Source organism: Penicillium cataractarum, assembly GCF_028827025.1.
Source record: "Penicillium cataractarum strain IBT 29864 chromosome Unknown utg000008l, whole genome shotgun sequence".
Lineage (NCBI taxonomy): Eukaryota > Fungi > Ascomycota > Eurotiomycetes > Eurotiales > Aspergillaceae > Penicillium > Penicillium cataractarum.
In genome coordinates, this window is record NW_026622744.1 from 3,290,051 (window position 1) to 3,309,628 (window position 19,578).

The 19,578-nt window shown below is 46.8% G+C and overlaps 6 protein-coding genes across 6 annotated transcripts; 2 read left to right on the plus strand and 4 right to left on the minus strand.

Moving 5' to 3' along the window:
• Positions 1–660: 660 nt before the first annotated feature.
• N7496_010328 (uncharacterized protein) lies at positions 661–2,283 on the minus strand (the record flags this gene model as incomplete). Its single annotated transcript, XM_056703241.1, has 1 exon — positions 661–2,283. The coding sequence occupies one exon, from the start codon at positions 2,281–2,283 to the stop codon at positions 661–663; it is 1,623 nt and encodes a 540-aa protein (XP_056552241.1).
• A 6,265-nt stretch (positions 2,284–8,548) lies between these two features.
• Positions 8,549–9,871, plus strand: N7496_010329 (pepsin-like aspartic protease; the record flags this gene model as incomplete). The annotated part of the gene is made up of 3 exons (XM_056703242.1): positions 8,549–8,871; positions 8,944–9,470; positions 9,531–9,871. 3 exons carry the CDS (start codon positions 8,549–8,551, stop codon positions 9,869–9,871), a joined length of 1,191 nt encoding a protein of 396 aa, XP_056552242.1.
• Positions 9,872–13,078: 3,207 nt separating this feature from the next.
• Positions 13,079–14,246, plus strand: N7496_010330 (uncharacterized protein; the record flags this gene model as incomplete). The annotated part of the gene is made up of 2 exons (XM_056703243.1): positions 13,079–13,111; positions 13,170–14,246. 2 exons carry the CDS (start codon positions 13,079–13,081, stop codon positions 14,244–14,246), a joined length of 1,110 nt encoding a protein of 369 aa, XP_056552243.1.
• A 724-nt stretch (positions 14,247–14,970) lies between these two features.
• On the minus strand, positions 14,971–16,005 carry N7496_010331 (neprosin family prolyl endopeptidase; the record flags this gene model as incomplete). The annotated part of the gene is made up of 1 exon (XM_056703244.1): positions 14,971–16,005. One exon carries the CDS (start codon positions 16,003–16,005, stop codon positions 14,971–14,973), a length of 1,035 nt encoding a protein of 344 aa, XP_056552244.1.
• A 1,160-nt stretch (positions 16,006–17,165) lies between these two features.
• N7496_010332 (SNARE domain- containing protein) lies at positions 17,166–17,963 on the minus strand (the record flags this gene model as incomplete). The annotated part of the gene is made up of 4 exons (XM_056703245.1): positions 17,166–17,369; positions 17,461–17,554; positions 17,648–17,842; positions 17,953–17,963. The coding sequence occupies 4 exons, from the start codon at positions 17,961–17,963 to the stop codon at positions 17,166–17,168; spliced, it is 504 nt and encodes a 167-aa protein (XP_056552245.1).
• A 738-nt stretch (positions 17,964–18,701) lies between these two features.
• On the minus strand, positions 18,702–19,307 carry N7496_010333 (histone H2A.Z-specific chaperone CHZ1; the record flags this gene model as incomplete). Its single annotated transcript, XM_056703246.1, has 3 exons — positions 18,702–18,892; positions 19,075–19,084; positions 19,170–19,307. The coding sequence occupies 3 exons, from the start codon at positions 19,305–19,307 to the stop codon at positions 18,702–18,704; spliced, it is 339 nt and encodes a 112-aa protein (XP_056552246.1).
• Positions 19,308–19,578: the final 271 nt, after the last annotated feature.

Sequence of the window (19,578 nt, forward strand, 5' to 3'; positions counted from 1 at the left end):
ATCGTAGAGCTGACAAGGTTCAGATGCGGGCACGGTGCTCAACTATAAAAGGGTGGACCTCTGTATGTTGCGCGTGCCCCTTTTAATAAAAGTCACGTGGCTGCTGTCTACAAAGACAACCGCAAAAATTGTAGTCATTTGTACAAATCCAAGCATGACAATGGAAGATGTTGTAACATTATACTCCTTAGAATGAGCACATACTACCATAGGACTATTCTAGCAATTGACTGCATTTTTTTTAATCATATAGAGCTGATATCATTAGTTACCTGCTATCTCATTATATGTGAACTCACTTCTGTTTATGATCTAATAAATTCCCGGACAGGACTGAGCGTTCACTTAGTACTGTGGTGTGTAAGAATCGAGCCCAAACACACCTATATCCCGGGGGTCATAGTTGGATGGATCAAAGGAGAATCGGTGATGTTCACATTGAGGGGTGTATCTTCCTTTGTCTCTTGTTCTTAGGCTTGATACATCTTTGAAAGTGCATGTTACTCCACATTCTATCGAATGGAAGTTCTTTCTGCAGCACCTTGCTTTTTGTCGAGGTAAATTGCTCAAAACCCATCTAGCATCCGTCTATTAACTATAAATTGATGAAAATCTAGTCCACTATGTTGGTAATGAACATGTCCTATTGATGGAAAATATCTACCTCCGGTTAGGTGCCGGTCCGTTCCGGATATTACTGGTAACATCGCCCATCATGTTGGCGTCATTCAGCAATTGCACAGCAATACGGGCGATGGCACGAGCAACTTTCTCAGTCTGATCGTACGCGTGATCCGTGCCAGCGATGAGAGCGAATGGAGGATCATGGTTGAACGGGCATTGGGCGACAGGTTGCTCACAGATATTGAAGTTAGCGTGCAAAACGGCCTTTTCAACACTCTGCAGAGTGTGATTTCCGTTCTTGGCAAGCACCTGGGCCTGCTGGACCCAGGATGCATCCGTGGCTGCGGGCGGGGTCTTAGAGATGGACCAGTTCTGGGCGCCATATTCGGGGAGTCCGATAGTGTCGATGAAGAGTGGGCCAAGCTTCGGATCGGGCTCGTATGCCGGGTACATGATATCCAGGGAGAAGCTCTTTGTTGGAATCAAGTCCAGCACGAAATCAACGACGCTTTCCATGTCGGTGGTCCAACGAGTGCGTACATCTACAGTAAAGTCCAATTCGGCAATAGTCGTGTTGTCCGGTAGGTAGAATTGGAAGGCTCCATTGGTGGCGTTCAGTGCCTGGAAAGTAGCGATGGATAATGCCATGGCTCCCAGATTGGCCTGCGAGGCGTGACCGGCGTTTCCTGTGAACAGAATCTGGACACCACCGGCGATATTGGGATCCTCGATCAGGGTAAAGTTGGTGCTTGCGAAACCGGGTTGTGCTGTCTTGATAGCGTTGATAGTGTCAGTCACACTTGCGATCGTGGCACCCTGTCCAACGACACCAAGAGCAATGTCAGCCTGGACGACGTTGCAGACAAAAAAGCCTGTATCTTCGATGAGCGCGGCGGTGGAAAACTCGCCAGGGAGCGTGGTGATGTTCGCAAGCGGGACGAGGATGTTGTAAGCATATTTCACGGCCTCAAAGTGGGTGTCCTTGATGACCTTGACAATGATATTCTGGCGGGCTGACATGGGCTGAATAGCATTCGCAATGGTCGGGTGAGACATAAGCCAGACTTGACTGATGTCGAAAATGCCTGCTTGTTCGAGGGTGAACTTGCCTGCAGATTGCTCCTCATCTGGGCATCCGACAACCACAATACGGCCTGGAATGTCATAGTCAATCAACGTCTGGCGAGCCAAACTCGCTGCATAGACACCCTGTAGCCAGATGAGATGATGGCCGCAACTGTGACCCAATTGGGTTCCCATTTCGATTGGCAGAGCATCGAATTCAGACATGAAGCCGACAGTCGGAATCGGTTGATCCCTAGGCCAGTTTGCTGGGAAGTGAGAGAACTCGATCTTCCATGCCGTCGGGAGACTAGGCATAAGATTGGGAAACACCTCCCAGTCCCCTGATCCAGTGTTTTGGAAGTAGTTGACAGTCGAGCTGTGGGCGAAAAATTCACTGCCCCCAAGCTCGGGATTGTTATAGATGTCGCGGGAGATGGTCTCCAGGTCGGGGAAGAACGAGGGCTTCAAACTCAAGAGGTGGGCATCAATATCCGAGATATTGGCGATGGGCTTGGCCAAACAGTGATTAATTAGAATGTTGGCCGAGGCCAGAAGGGACAAGAGATGCCCGTTCGCGATTGATCTGAACACCATGGTGGTAGAGATTGGCCACTCAGATCTGATACACCTGGTTCCGCAACTGAGAACCTCGAGGGAGAGAGCGAGAGCTCATCTCCTTATGTTGCATGTTGCCGACTCGCCATCGGCCATATACAAAGCCCAAGTAGAGTTAGGCTATATCTACTGGCTCAGTTGGGGTCTGTGCGATGATGTGAGATTCGCAACGTCAGCCCTGGTCCTACCTAGATAAGTTATGTATCCGTGCCGTAAATCAGTCTCAATTTAGCTCGCGCCTACCAGAGCTACCTACGGCTGTTACTGACATTGTGCTCTCAGTCTTGGAGGCCCACTTCGTGGGCTGGGTCATACTAGGGACAGTTAACTAGACGATGCTGAGGTGTGGATTAACTTTTGTGGCCAATGACCGCAACTTTTGTCACCACTAGTGGGTCTCGTTAAAATTAGGAACTCGTAGTATAGAGTAAGACAAGACTATGATTCTGCCAACGATGTATGGAGTACGGAGGTTACAGCCGTCGGATTCGGAAGAAAGTCCTACAAGTTCCTAGTTGGGAATAGCTTCGTTTCCCATATTCCTCCCGCCAGCACAATCCCAAGCTGAATCTTGATGGTCATGTCGTCTAATTGGTCATTCTGATGGCCCTAAAATCCATATTTGAAATCGGCCTTGAAGCTTTTGAACAAATCGTCGTAAAGTAGCTCGTCTTTCCACTGGCCGAAAAAGGCATTTTTCTCGAGATGATTCTCTTCTTTTCGAGGTTCAAACGGTGAGAGAAAATGAATCTGATGCTACGAACTGTGCTCATCCCATTTCTGCCCGTCAGAATACACGACTTAGTGCACAATCGGAATTCAATCAAGGGTACTATCAATTCTCTTTCGCTAGCAGGGTATGATGTAGCGTCACTGATAATGAAAGAGATAGCAAAGCGCGAGCCTTTTATAAGTTTAAAAAAAACGAACGGTGAGATGCCAATACCTATCATTTGCGATAAATTCGTGCACTATAGGTGTGCGATTACGAAATTGCGAAATTTTTGGCAATACGGAGCGTGTGATACGGAATATACAGTTAGAGTTCATTCGGATATCAGAATGATCTTTCCATTCCTTCAAAAGATTCAACTTGGCTACCAAGAACATCAATCCACTCAGCGGGTCATCATTTTGTCTGGAACCCAAGGCCCGGCAGTATGTGGACTAATCATGGTATCTCAATGCTCAATGTCATTTCGCATCTCCAATCTCTAGATGTAATCTGCAATAGGGAATGGTATAGATAGCCAGCCCCCTTTGTGTGATAGGCTGATCATATAAGCTCATGATGGCAAATTTTAACCTTGAAGGCCATTTTGAAAGAAGTAATTTGGTAGAAAAAGTCGACCAAGAAGGCCTAGAACCAGACACAAAAGTCGATTTGACTGAAGCTTGTATCGAGACTCCACAAGAGCGGATCGCAATGATGTCTTCTCTCCGTCATCCGCAAAAATTTATGAATAAATAGACTGACTTTAATTGAGCCGGCGTCATTAGGCGTCTGTGAGTTTTTGATCACTGAAAAATTATTGTTGGAAAGCTGGTTAGCTTCTTTACGGAAAACTTTAGCGACAAAGTACATGCCTCCGAGACGGAGCCGCTATTTTTATACTCTGCTCTTCAACTTTATGCTGAAGTTTTTGTCTTAGCTGACAAATACGTCGTTAATAGCCTACTCGCGTTATATGTTGAGAAATATTAGAGGAGGCTTTAGTCTCTATACAATCCTATCGAATTCATTAAATATTTTCCGGAAGTATACGCTTTACCTCTTATATTAATCACAACTTTGAAAGAGGTTATAGCACGCTTTAAGCAGATTAATATTTCAAATTATCTACGGGAGGATGCTGTTTAGAGTGCCTATAATAGTGTTCTCCAAAGCGTGCTAGAATTCATTAAAGATCTTCTCGACTTATATATCTCAGCGCTATTACTTACAAACTGTGAGAGTCATGGATAACACGTACTAATGTTAGCTTGACAAGGGAGATATCGACGATACCGACGTGGCACGACCGCGATTTCTAAGCTTTTTGCTTTTGAAATCGTGCTGACGGTGGCTTTCTGTGGGTGTAGCTCATGATCGGCTCCACGGAAATCCTCTGGGAGATCGCGAGTATCCCATTCCTCCTGGTGGGTAACGATCGATCGATATTGGAACTGTCATCAAATTGGTAGTATATCCTTCACAGCTCGAAGGAAATGTAGTTTAGTGAAACTATTTGAAGAATTTTTTGCCAAACATTTCAAGGTTAAACATATACACGTCTAATAATATGAAAATATGTATACACTATGCACTACGTATATACATTATACAAAGGGGTAGTGGGAGTGATGGAGTAAGCCACCTACATACACTGGCATGCTCCTGTCGTACACAAGACGAGACACCACCCCCAAATATCTAAATGTATGATAGCGTGTCTGCAGCGAGGATGGCTTCAGTTGACATCAAGTGCTTTACCCACTTAGCACGATTATTAATACGTTTCCCTCAAACATTTGAATGTTTATTTTCTTTCCATTCTATTTCCCTTAAATATGGTCTTCCACCAGGGAGACAAAATTAAGAGCTAGGTTGGAGCTTAGAGTGCGCTGTGGAAGGGACACACATTGATTTGAATTAACAGAGACGCTAGTGCGCTATGTAGCCACTACTATCAGGATGAAGACATCTGAACAACATGCCTCATACATCTACATGAAGAATAGAGAGGAATCTATTGGCCTCTTGTTATGCTTCATGATATTGCTGCATATACAAAGTTTTAGACGACTAAAGCCCTTTTAGCGAATTAAATATAGTATATATCCGTTCTTAAAGCTATAATAAAATTTATTTTATCTCTTTATACTATTAAAGCTCTACCTTAAGATAGCTTATTTTATAGGTAACCTCCTCTATTTTAGTCTTTAGATTAGGGGAAGATCTCTTCGCGCGCTATAAATAGGAAGATAGTCTCTTAAGATTAGATAAAGTCTCCCTAAGGTATAGAACTTAATAGTCTATTAGTATAATATCCTTAGAAATAGGCTTAAGGCGCCCGTTTAGATACCGACTTATTATAATAGGTAGAGAATAGGGATTAACTATGGTTAGCGCTTATTAAGTATCTATACTTCTTATGTTTCTACCTATAGGCGGACCTATTATATTCTAGATTAAATACTAATAAATAATCACTATATATATTATTAATATATAGATGTTGTGGAGTTATGTGACGGAAGACCTTCTACCCCTCATTACCTCTAGATCTATCAAGATTGATCTTTAACGATCTCGCATTGAATTACCTACCTAGACAGGAGACTATTTAACACTCCAATCTCTTGGTGTTTCATATGATCTTTTATCATGTTTCCTATGATATAAATACTGCCCTGTTTTCTAGCTAAATTGAATCAAGTTTATCGTCCCTTTTGATCTCTCTTCTAGATCAGTGGTACTCTTCCACAATCGTGGTACTTCTCTTTCTAAGAAGCACGCTCGACCGTTATACTCATTATTGAGTCCTCACACAATCTCGGTTCTTCTATAAGAAACCAAGACCTTTATACTCAGTATTGAGTCCTACCCTTTATGCATACACTATCTTCTTGTGTGCATTACCACGACTTTATGGTCACCGCCTAAAGTCCGACAATCTCTACGTAAACACGAATTTATTTAGCCTTCAAAGCATAGATGAGTGCTCCCTCTTCTTCAGCCTAAATTTCGCCTTATATCTTAGTCTAAAACTTATCCCAAAGGAACATAACTATCTCCTCGAGGTACAGGCTAGGTTTCTTATATAGGTGATCACAGAGGACTTCCATTATAAGGGGTGTCACGATTCGTTTCCGGCCTACTCGGGTTGAAGGGCCATGAAACGCTTCTAAATTATCGTAAGTTTCTACGGATATTTATAATGGTTAGCATACTGCATTCAGCCTGTTCGGCTATTTCAGGTGTCGTGGGAGACTGGCTCTCTATCATATCACGTATGAGGACGAGCTTTGCAGGGGACAGCCTTAACCATATCGCCGAGGAGTAGAAGCAGAGAAGACTTGTAATTGCGATATCTTGGGGGAAGATTTGGTGAGTGACGAGGGGCCCGTTGAGGGAGCGTGTGTATGGCGGTTTCGCGTAAAATACACCCCCGACGGTCTGACAATTGTATTATAAAATACAGGGATATATATAGAAAGCGGTCTGAAAGGTTGCCTAAAATAGCATAATCGGAGCTTACCTATTGCGGATTTAATTTCCGGGAATGAAGTTGCAAGAGTATGGCGGTATAGCTGATTTCGAAAACTACTGTAGTTCTACCTCGCTGACCCCAGGCGAAGAAGCACTGGTGGACCCACTAGTCGGTGTGGTTGCTCCCAAGGCTCTCGCTGCCAGCCCTGCACACGAAGCGACCAGCAAAAGGTCGCTGGGTCGGTCGATTAGGTAGTGATTGATGATGAGACGGTGCGTTCAAGACCATATAGTCTTTGGTTGATCTTTCTAAGGACCTCTAGGACCTTGATCGTTCCCTGAGTGTCACCCTGTTAGGCCTTCTAGGCGTATTTCTTCACATTTTTCAATGAAATCACGAACGAGCCCACTAAATTCGTGGTTGTCGGCCTCAATATAACCGTGAATATCCGGGCAGTTTCTGTCATATCCTCTATATTGCTCAATCGGTCGATCAACCGTACGGTCGGTGCTGGTGGGTAGAATACTGGGGTTTCCCCTGGGGTGAGGTCTCGGAACAGCATTCGCACCATGGAATCGCCTCTTAGGGGGGCACCGGGACCGTGTTTAGATTAATTACTTAGCCATGATGCTCGGGGTCAGACAAGACCGGTATCAATCGATAGCGCTTCAGGCTAAATACAAATTGAGCCCATCTACAAGGCCACATAATCCCTGGATACCGAGATAGACTGAGAAATCGATTTCGCCCAGAGATAGTTGTTTTGCACTCCGCGTAGCAGCATATACTTAGAGCAAGCTACATCGGGCAAGTGAATTCATCATCATCATCATCATCATCATCATCATCAAATTTATGCTATATTCATTGGAATAAAATGATATAGTCGTAGGAATGTTATGAAATGTTTATTATATACTAAGCATAACTATACTCAATACAAGTGTATATTTTCTTATCGAATATTTCGAATGAGTTGGGGGAGAAGAGGTGGGGGGTGGCGGGTTTGATTGGTCTGCGAAATAGCCTTTAAAGAAGCCTCGCGCGGTGGGGATTAGCCTTTGGGGGAGTCATTAACAGCTCCAGCTCTATCTTCTACGCACATGAACAATAAAAAAGTACATGGGCCATCAATAATCAAGGAAATCTATAGACTAGGATATGCTGGACGATTACCAATCCGAACCACCTTCACTCGTTGAAGAAAGCGCTCGGCCTCAGTATTAATTTCTCTATTCATTGTTGATGAAATCATAACGGCAATCTCCGCGATAATGACTGAATTGGAATTAATTTATCATCCCGATTCCTGAGTTGCTGCCAAAGCTTATCTTAGTCGTGTCTCAGTTACTTTTCTTTTATCCACGGCAAGTATTTACTTCACATCTCCACTTCAGGGCCAAAGCTGAGTGCAGATCAAAATACAACTAATCAGAACCCCCAAAAAATCAGCGGAACAAAGAAATTCCCGGCAAGAAATTAAACCCATGATCCTATTCTCAGTCAAGACTGCCAACCGGGACTGCCAAGCGGGATTCTCCAATGGTGTCTGGTTGACAGCTGCCGACGGGCTTCCGAACACTTGCTCCGCGCCCTACATAAAACTATACCCGAATGAGAGATTGCAGAATCCTACGCGCTGTGAGAATGGACGATCAAAGAACTTCTTAAGGTCCAAGGAACGCTAATAGAGTACTTTAGATATTAAGTTTACTTCCTCAAGCAACAATCTAATTCTTAGCCCGTTCAGTGTGCAGTGTTGATAAGGCAATGTAACCTCGGATGGGAATGGGTCCGCTTGACTTCATTCGTCATAAGGGTTATGTGTGGAAGAAAACACCGAATTGCGAAGTATGGCCGTGAATGATGAGATTCCACATGTAATCAGCTGAAGATGAATGAAGATGAAGAGGGGTAGAGACAATTGAAGGTCTTGGAGGGAGCAGGATAAATAGAGCCAGAAATCCCCTCATGAATCTTGAGATTTGGAGCAGAGGATACCAGCATCGGCACAGTCTTCCTAATTCTTTCCACTCCTGTACACCCTCATCATGACTGGCCTTTCCCAGATTGTCATCTGCGCAGCTCTCGCCATCGGAGCGATTGCAGCTCCCGCCACGCGACAGTTCCCCTCTACGTTCACTGTCAACCAAGTTGCCCGCCATGTCGGCAACAAGACAGTCAACATTCCTGCCTCCTATGCTCGTACCTTGCAGAAGTTCAAGGCTACCGTTCCTGAGCGGGTCGCTGCTGCTGCTATCTCCGGCACTGTTGTCGCCACTCCTAGTGATTCCAGCGACGATGAGTATGACTGCTCAGTCACTGTCGGCTCGTCCACTCTCGCCCTGGACTTTGACACCGGGTCTTCTGACCTGTGAGTATTTCTTCTTTTCAAGACTGACAGACTTTGTTCTGCTTCATGAGCTGACCTGTGAATAATTTCCAGCTGGGTTTTCTCCAACAAGCTTTCTTCCTCCGAGAGCGCCGGCCATGCCGTGTATACGCCCTCCAGCAGCGCCAAGCTGCTGAGCGGCTACACCTGGGATATCTCCTATGGTGATGGCAGCTCTGCTGAAGGCATTGTCTACGCCGATAAGGTCACTGTTGGTGGAGCCACCTATACCTCCCAGGCCGTCGAGGCTGCTACCAGTGTGAGCAGCGAGTTCGTCTCCGACACCTCCAATGATGGCCTCTTGGGTTTGGGATTCAGCAGTATCAACACTGTTGAACCCACTGCTCAGAAGACCTTCTTTGATAACATCAAGTCGAGCTTGGCATCGCCTCTCTTTGCTGTTGAGTTGAAGCATAACGCCGCTGGCAGTTATGACTTCGGATTCCTCAACTCCTCCAAGTACACCGGCTCCATCACCTATGTCGATGCCGATAGCTCTCAGGGTTACTGGGGATTTACCGCCTCTGGATATGGAGTCGGTGATTCCGTGACCACCACCACCTCTTGGAGCGCCATTGCTGGTATGTCATCTCGTTCCCCTTCCCGAACCAATAATGTTCCTACTTACCTTTTGTTGATAGATACCGGTACCACCCTTTTGTACCTCCCCACCAAGATTGTCAAGGCCTACTACGCCAAGGTCTCTGGTTCCAGTGACTCCTCATCCGTGGGTGGATGGATCTTCCCTTGCTCTGCTACTCTTCCCGACCTCACCCTCAAGATCGGATCTCATACCGCCACCATCCCCGCTTCTTACCTCAACTATGGCGAGGTCTCCTCCACCGACACCAGTGACTGCTTTGGCGGTGTCCAGGATGACAGTGACATTGGTCTCTCGATCTTTGGAGATGTCTTCCTCAAGACCCAGTATGTGGTCTTTGATGCTTCTGGACCCCAGTTGGGCTTTGCCACCCAAGCTTAGAGTGATTTTAAATGGAGTGATTCTGCAGGATGATGTGATAAATGATATGTAACTATGCATTGGAATAATGATGATCATTATGATGAAAAAGATGAGATGGAGCTAGTTTGTATATACCAATACACTCCCATTTTCGGCACGCCCAGGTTAAGCACACAATTTCATTAGGCACCAAAATTGGCGGACGGACCCACCTTATTGGGGTTTCCCATACAAGGAGGAATCCTGTCTCTAAATAAACAGCATGGAATCCTTTCTGCTGAAGTCGGTGTTCGAACGGACGATAGTTTCTGCAGAAATCCAACGGCAGGATATAGCCATAGTCTATGGTATGTGGTTTATGAAGGGCCGAAGCAGAATTGATTCAATTGTACTTGGCCGTCATGCTGTTTACAACAATCTTGAAAAGAGGAGCGAACTTGTTGCCGTTTGCCAAGGAAGGCCGATGGCGTAAAGCGGCGAGCCGCCTAGAACCGAACGATGGGCGCTAGGTGAGCATCGCCATAGTATGGCTGTTGTATGTTTTTTTCCAGACACTGGAAATCTAACTTGGCGAAATCTACTCCTACAAAACCGTCTGGTAGCAAAATTTTCTCTGAGCTGTACCTACTAGCTTTGCAAAATTCCTCAAGATTACCCCACTGCTCTACGGTAATAATAATCCGAATATCTAAACTAATTGAAGCATCCTGTGTTCTGGGAGCTGAGAAATTCCCGAGGCAGCAGTCTTAACGTCACATATATCACGAATTCAGGGTGAAAGAATACCTCGGGAATAAGCTAAAAAGACGACCGCCAAATAGATTATAAAGAGAAAGTGCAAGGTCGATAACTGGGTCTTAAAACATGACTGGGAAGATGTTCGGAAACACGTTGTAACCTATGTTCTTTTAAGTATATCAGGTTGTAATAGCCCTGTATATGATCCATTGCTCTTATATGGTCTGGATTAATGTCCCAATGGAATTATCATGAAGATCTCTCGCTTTGGTGTCCATTTTGAACTAGCTCGTCTTCGATTTGTGCAGTGCAGTACCTTCTATAACTGTTGAGTTAATACTATAGCCGTTGGTTGTGCCAGATATTCCTATTTAAATTTTACTAACCCCCGTTGCTCCGGATTTTATCTAGCTATGAGAAAAATTCAGATTCTCTCTTAGAGGCTTTCGAGATCAATAATTGCAAAGATGACAGCGGTAACATTGGACGAATAATCCAAGTTCACTGGGTGATACGTCTGAATTATCTTTCAAACACAACTACTAGGTACTTTTGAATATATACGATTAAACTAGACAGACAAGTGAAAATCATTTTAGTTCGAACATATGCTAGAGTACAAAATATTGTAGCCAGAAATGGCCCCTGTGGAGCGGTCACTCCACTAGGCCGAACTCCGTTAAGTAGTCTCCCCAACTTAGTCCACAAAGTGGACTTTCTCCTCCTGAACCTGAATTGAATCAATTTTTGCTCTCTGTTCTATCTCCTTTTAGCTCACTTGCAGTATCGACAGTTAATTCTCTTGAATTGGCCCGTTCCCGACTATTCGAGAACCCTCGACGAGGCTTGCTGGCGGTATCTTCTCCATTTCTCGGTTCATAACTCCGAGTCGCGACTCTCTCTATTCCCAGTCTTTCTTCTCTGCTACTCTTGAAGCACTCTGGGCTGCATAAGCCAATCTTCTGGACAAATTCGAGCCCTGTTGAATGAGAAATCAGAACTTTCTTGGGCCGCCACGTAGCCATGTCTTTGAACTTAATTCGAGACCAGGCTTCATATCATCATGAACTGCATGAACCGCCGGCCTTGAATGTGCCTTTTCTGGTGATCCTTTCCGCAACATTATTAGGGCTTCTTTTGGTATGAGTGCAACATTTGCATCTACATAATCTAGAATATGAAGGCTAATAATTTGTAGGCTGTCTATACCCATGGGAATGTCTTTGCAGTACAGATTGCGACTTTGAAACCTAATACCGGTGTACAATTACCTCTCTCGACACGGTATTTTCGAGGTCTTTCGATTTCCATTTTTCATCGACTGGTCAAAGTTTACCTTATCTCCAGATTCTCGACAAAAGGCCACAATGTATTGGGATGCTTTCTTCTCAACATGATGGCCGAGTTACTACTTTCTTACCTAAAAGTAGCCAACGTACACACCATCCTTGACAAACACTCAACGCTTTCACGTTTCAAACTATTTTTCAGCCTATCGGCTTGGTCTAAGCTCTTCCCAGCGATATTGTTGTATAGCATAGCCTCAAGTTTATGCTTTTACATCCCCGTGTACCTGATCAAGCTGTTAGGTACTGGGGGCGGGGAACTTGAGATCTCTGAGAATATGCAATTTGCCAGTATTGTTGCTACCATTGGAATTCTCTATTTTGGGGCTGTGGTACCTTCATATACTGTTTTCATTCGAGTTGCAGCCTCTCAAGGGGACGAATCTATGGATATCAGGAGCGCCTGGCAAAGCTTCCCTTGGTCAGCGCGGTTACGGTTCTTCAAATTACTTGGAGAAACCCTTGCTTTCGAAACTGGGGTCTGCATAGTCTTGTTTGTCTTTGTACTTGCACATTTTCATCCTGAGCTGCATGATGATGTTTTGCAATTTTTTGTTAAATATGCTGGTTAGTGAGTGCATAATTTGGGCAGTGGAAGGAGCCGTGTTGATACGACAAAAACTTTGGATATTTCCTTTATGATTAATTCTGCACAATTGAGATTTACAATCGATTAATAAATATTTAGCATCCTTTTGTGCTAATTTCAAGTAAGATAACATACACTGTATAGCCATCATGCGTCTCCCCGCAATTGCGGCACTGTTTTGGTTGGCTGTGGAGACCGCGACTTTTTTGCCCGCCGCACCTCCGCTTCTTAAGCTTCACGATCTTGAATTCAACTACCCTTTCAGGATCCTGCCCTTTTCAGATTGAATTTCGGTAAACCTTGCGTGGAAGTACGTGGGACCTAACCTTCAACAGACCGATTGCACCACGACCTCACTACAATCCGACCTCGCCAAAGCTATCTCCGACGATCGCGGTTGCTGCTACCGACTGAATCCCTCATACCTGAACACCGTCGCGATTGCACACGCACTGTTGCAGGAGGTAACTCATCAGCTGCTCTGACTGTCTCATCCACTCTACTTCCACTTCAATATCTGGAACCGAGGCACGCACTCGCACCAGCGCAACAATGCTTTCACTCCCCTTCATTGGCCCGCAAGACGTAAGCCTCATCCCCGATGTCAACCACATCCCAGACTCCTCTAACTGAAAATCACCAGGCCCACGAGCTCTGGTTCGGTGCTCCTCATCACCGACGAAACCTTTCTCCACAACAATCTAGCCCCGACGCCCCAACCCATCACTCGAACCGTCGCAACAATGCCCAAAACCCAGCCAGTCACCGTGGGTTCCTCCCCTCCCGCGCCCCAAACACTACCCTCGCCTCTCTACAAGCTGAAGAGCGCGCCCTACGTGTGCGCAAGAATAATATTGCCTCCTTCGGCTACTCCTGGATCCGGCCCGCCGGCTGCGCCAAGACCATGCTGGGTATGAAAGAAGAAGAGGCCGAGCGCGAGGAGGCGCTTGCAGCGCTGGCTGCGGAACAGGAGGCGGCCGCTGCAGGGGGTCTTGATCCCGATGATGTGGGCATGACAATGGGTGAGGAGGGTGAAGAGGAAGAGGGCATGGAGCGTGATCTGGACGACGATATTCCCGAGGCGGAGGAGGGGCTCGTGGAGGAGGGTGAAGAGGGACTTGAAGAGGATGGATTGGGCGATGAGGAAGGGTATATGGAGCGGGACTTGGATGATGATATTCCCGAGGGATACCCTGAGGATGACTACGAGGACGAATCCGGGTTATACGAGGAAGAGGTCGATGAGGACTTTGACAACCTACCTGATCTCGATGCGGATGTCCCCGAGGCTGCCGGGAGCGAGGACCTCAGTCGTGACTTGGATGATGATATTCCCGACGCAGCTGAAGATGGATCCGAGCAGGAGGGCGAGTGGCAGCATACGGATACGGAGGATGAACTTGATGACGAGGACGAGAATGAAGACCACAACCCCGGGAGTATGACACGCCCGCGCATGGAGAATTTCCGGACTAGCACGCCGAATAGTCGTGGACTGCCCCCTCCGCCGTTTATGCGACGGGATGTCCAGGGCGAGACTGAGGCTCAGCGGCGGTTTATTAATCGCTGGAGTGGAGGTGGTGATGCATTCGACTCGAGCAGTATGATGTTTGAGGAGGATGATCTGCGTGCTTCGATGACTAGCCAGGGTAGTCGGCGTAGTGGCTTTGGTCGACACTATCCTCGCCGGGTTGGTGGTCCAAGGGATAGCCTCAATTGAGGTGGTGTTTGTCCTTGGCTTTGTCTGATATTGCTTGTTTCGTCTTTTTAGCGTCTGCATTAGGCTATGGTGTTTTCTGTGATGGGAGTTTGGAGTCAACATCTCTTATTGAGTTGGCCTAGGCTGTTTTTGAAATGTACGATATTCACGGCATGCATATGCTGATTTTCTCCCTATGGTTTCGGGTTTCTCCAGGGCAGATGAGAATCCAATAGCAGCTAAAGAGCATTACCCTTGAATGCCAAAATAGAACACCGAGCCAAAAGCACACTTGGTGCCATAATACGTCATTAAGACGACTGCCCACATATTCTCGATGTCATACAGAGCCAGGTCTACGAGTGTAGAAGCATTTCATGTGATGCTCAATCCAGTGCACTGGTACAGCAATATTCCAAGCATCCCCAAGCCTTTGAAATTAACAAATAATGATGATGGTAGAGCGAGCTAACTGAATGAAAAGACAGCATATCAGACCATGACAAGAAAAACAGACAGACATAGTGAACGATTCTCTGACCTGTTTACCTCAAGCCCCAACCTTTCCATCAGCACCAGGACCTCCAATCCACATATAACTGCCCCAATTCGACCCGCTATTAAAATGCGTCTCCATATTATATCTTGCCGTATCAGATACGTTTTCCAATTGAGATCCATCATAGCTTTGCGCAGTGCGATTAGGGTCAATATAGAACATGTTATTGATAAACGCCGAATGAGTCTACCCAGTCGACGGCCACTGCCCACTACCCATATCAGTCGTAGTCAAGTCCACATCAGTCTGATATATTTCCCCATACCAGTCGATCTGGTCACTACCTTGCGCAAGGGTCCGAGCCGGATCGTCCACGTTATTGCTGAACAGAGAAGCGGGATAGTATCCGATCCAGCGATCAAGAATCAACACCCACCAATTACCCTGGTGCAGTTGGACTTGAATAGGCAATTCAGTTTGTGAGCCGCCATCAACGCAGAGAGGTGTAAGCACTGTTCCTGGGAAAATCGTATTATCGTACTGCACCCACCCCTTGACATCGGTATTCCAGCCTCCCTTATAGTCTGCAATTTCAGTATAGCCGTTTGTGTTGAAGAAGGTGAAGAGATGGGGCTCGGCGACTTGGGCTGGATAATTGATCCATCCAACCTCGACTGTTTGAACACAGGATGCGGAGGGATGGCCTAGAATGGGAACGTTGTTCTTGATAACCGCCGTTTGGAGCAGTGAGAAATCTGCCAGATTTTGGACGGCGGCTTTGTAGCAACTGACCCCTCCATTGGTGCCGAGGTTATTCACTGACTGGCCTGTACTTGCGTACCAGTGTGGCCATGCAGTTTGGTCTTCTTTTTTGCCTGGAGGCAATGGTGGCTTGCTTAGTCGTTGCACTAGGGTTTGTTTACCACTTATGAGATTCAGGTCTTGTCGCAGGATGGGCACCGTTCCACCGGGGCCTTTCTCGGAACCTGGTTGTTCTAGTAGGAAGAGAGGGCGATTTGTTTTCCAGGACTCGGAGTCGTCTTTGGCATTGGTAGATCGACGGGAAGGTAATGCAGGGAGAGGTGGAGGGGAAGCTACCTCTCCCTGGGACTCGATGGGAATCCAATCAATGATTTGGCCATTGGGCTGGATAGTGGTCTTGACAATATTGAGACTAGCTGTCTTTTTTATGAAGTACTGAGCGGTTTCCACGATATTTTGACCTTGACTATCGACGTCGGGTTCTGCCTCAATGCCAGATTGAGAACTTGTCACAGACATAATTGATGCGGAAGGGAAGAGATAGTTCAATGATTCTAGCGAGAAAGGCCTAGGCTGAGGGTTATAGTGTTTGTTGTTGTTATATTGGAACTGTATTGTGTGTCTAGAGAGGGATTTTATACCCCGGGTGTCTTCTTATGGAGTGTATCACATGTCCATCAACATCCAAGACATCGGAACATAGATTGCCCTCCTGACCACCATTCTCAGGGTTTGACGAGCATCAAATTTAAAGTCCGAGAAAGCATTATACCTAAAAGGTTAATAGTGAAGCGTGGCAGCTAGGCTTGGGGTAGTATAAGTCTCCGATCCGTGCAAAATATCGACCAGATACCACGTTCTGACCGTTTTCCCTGTCTCGGCATCTCCTGAGACTCTTCAACTGACTTGTTCAGGTGCCGCTGTATGTCTTAGAAGACCCTTAAGCCGATCTATCTCGGGTGCTTCTTCACTATTCATCGGCTGTCTCTACGTGAAGAGCTAATCGAAACAACGTTCGCTCCTAGTCAGTATCCTTTTCCTGTATATCTTATGCTTCATCCATGATTGGGGACAGAAGATATTCATGTGCTTGTAATAGTCCTTAACTTCTTATTGCAGGGTCAACTTCTAGCCAGACTTGGAAACGATCACATATACTGATAAAAAGCAGAAAAGATGATAAAACAAGAAATGGATACTCTATTCAAGAGCACTTCCAAAGTGGCCGCTCTATGTGCACAACGCATTACTATGTACTAATACATCCTCGAAAACCAGCAGCCCTGTCTCCATCCCAGTCAGACTTGCCAATCGATGCACAAGCAAAATCAAGATCGGAGCTCTCGCTCATCCAGCGCAGAGACGCGCCTGAACTAGTCCTCAGAATCGAGATTGCATGAAATCAAAGGGCGAATAACAGATCCCAGCCACAAAGCCTGAGAACAAAAGAAGAAAGAGAAAGAGAAAAAGACCCCCAAACGCCGCAGCCAAATGAAAATCATGCAGGTAATAACAAGGTTTGTATGTAGTTGCCCTTCCAAAAGCTCATGGCCAAAAGTCATAGCCAGGACCCTTCGTATCGGCATCTCTCTCCGTATTCCATTATGTCCCCATCGACAAATTAAATAAAGCGCAAAGCTCGAGGGCGTATGTGTATAAAAGTTCTCACGTGCAGTCCCCTAGAACAACCACACATAAAAGAACAAAAAGAACACAGCGGCAAAGAAGCCCAACCAGACTTTCCAGCCGACACCGGTACGCTCCGCCATGCGCAGCATGCGGTTCATGTTCCCGCGGAGCTTTACACGGGTAGACTCAAAGGAATTCTCGAGGGTATTCAGGTATGAAGTATCGCGGATTTCGTCGCCGATGGCTATCGTCATCTAAATCCAGGGAGATCAGTCAATACTTGACTATAGAAACGAAGCTTGTCCACTCTCATATCTGTAGACTGCAGGCGCGGGAAATGCTTACATCTTTCAGCATCTTCACTTTCGCCGTGATACCTTCCACCTCGGCATCATTTTGAGATTCAAGCGATGAGAGCACGGCATCGGAGTAGTGGCCCCTACATTCAACGTTAGACTATATCCTAACCTCCAACAAAGACAACAAAGACAGAGTCCGCTACGACACTGCTCCAAGCTCCCCGGAGACGTACTTCTTATCAGGCGTCGCACTGCGAAAACTCGCGCTGCCGTTACCGTTGGGATAGGCATTGGCTGCGGGCCCGGCATACCCTCCATATCCATATCCACCCGCCGGAGCAGGGGACCTGCTTGCGGGTCGTGAGTCGCCACCACCGTACGAGTCGAATAGAGAGGAGGAAGAGCGGGGATCGCGTTGGCGTGGGAATCTAGCCGGAAGGATGTCTCGTTAGTTACAAGTTCCAGGTCCAAGTTCGAGTGCGCATGAGTTCTGGCCGACTGCGATAAACCAACAAAGGGGAGGGAGTTGGGAGTATACCGTGAAGCCATGACGGATCGTGGTGGTTCAGTGAACCGCGGGGTTGGGTAGGGTCGTCAGATCAGTGTATAGTTTTGATATTGTGTTAATGGTGGAATGGGGACATTGCGCGACGCTGGAGACCAGGTGTCGGCTTTTGGGGCGTGGTGCTTCTTTCGATGCTTGCGGAGCACAAAAACACAGGTGGCCAAATCGTATGGGCGGCCGAGACCGAGCCGGTTGCACGTGATGGGGGTGTTGTTTACTCTTTGTCAACAAGGATTTTTGAATTAATTATTACTTGGTTCATGATCGTTAGAATGGGTTAGTTGGATTGTGTAATTATGCCTTGGACTGGTGGGTACTGTCAGTCAGGTGCGTCACAGATTGTCCGCATCGAGGCAGTTCTACAGATCTAGATTTACTCTCGACAAACACCACACTTGGCAACTCCATACTCAGAAACAGATACATTAATCTGAGCCAGGAAATAAATTTTAAGAAATCAAGCGAGCTTCATTGAGTCATAGTCATCGCTGTACAAGCAGCGCAAGAACCCAATTCTCAACCCTCACATCGGTGAAGCATCATCCCTCCTCCGTAGAGAAGAGACAACCCGAGCAAAAGAAAGGGGAAGAGAAAAGAGAACATGCCCTGAAGACACGACCGAGAGAGCCACCCATCCACCTAAGCGCCGATCCTCCAAAGCCAGTCATTTATCATCAGAGCTTGAGCTTTGTCGCAGTGCGTCACGGCGACCGGATGCGCGCTTAGTCGCGCATCTGGTCGTCATCGTGACCACCCTGGTAGTCCTCGTCGTCGTCTTCGTCCTCCTCCATCTCGTCGGAGTTCTTGTTGCGCACCTCCTCCCAGTTGATGTTCTTACCGCGGGTGCGGCGGCCACCGGAGATGATGTTGTCTTCGGAGATGGGCTCCAGGTTGTCGTCAACTTCCTCGTCGTCTGTAGTAGCTTGTTAGGATTGTGAGAATTGGGGAGGAGGGGTGTTTCGAGGGTGTTGGTGGTATCGCGAAGGGGTTAGGGTGAGGCGCGTTCAGCCATTGGGGGCGTGACGGGAAAGCGCCGGGGTCGAATAGACGGTGACGGTGCTGGGATGTAGGTGGGGGGTAGGAGGGGTTATGTACCGTGGTCAACCTATTGCAACCAGTTAGTCAGAGGTCATCATGGTACGTGGGGATATGATTCCCGTAGTAACGGGTAATGCGCAAGGTAAACATACCATCTCGTCACCGTTATCAGACTCGGAGTCACTGTCCTCCTCCATGCTCAGCTCGGGGTCCTGGGCCTTGCCCTTGCCCTTCTCGGCGAAGGTAGCCTCGGAGGCGGAGGGGTTGTTGATGGTAGCGTGGTCGCCCATGGTGGAAGAGTTGTGGATTTTGAAAGGGAGGGATGGAGAAGGAGTGGATTGGAGGAGAGAGGGAGAGTGGAAAGGGGAGGATTTAAAAGAGACGGTCTGCAAGGTGTAGCTCTCTCCAAACCAAAACAACCCGCAACAGTAAGGGACCCCTCGATCCCGTGATGTGATTCGCCGCTGTGGGGCTGGTGCCCTGAGGCCTCAGGCATGAGTTAATGCCTGGACTCGGCGGTTACTTGCTCATGAACTAGGAGACAGCTAGGTACGAGAGAAC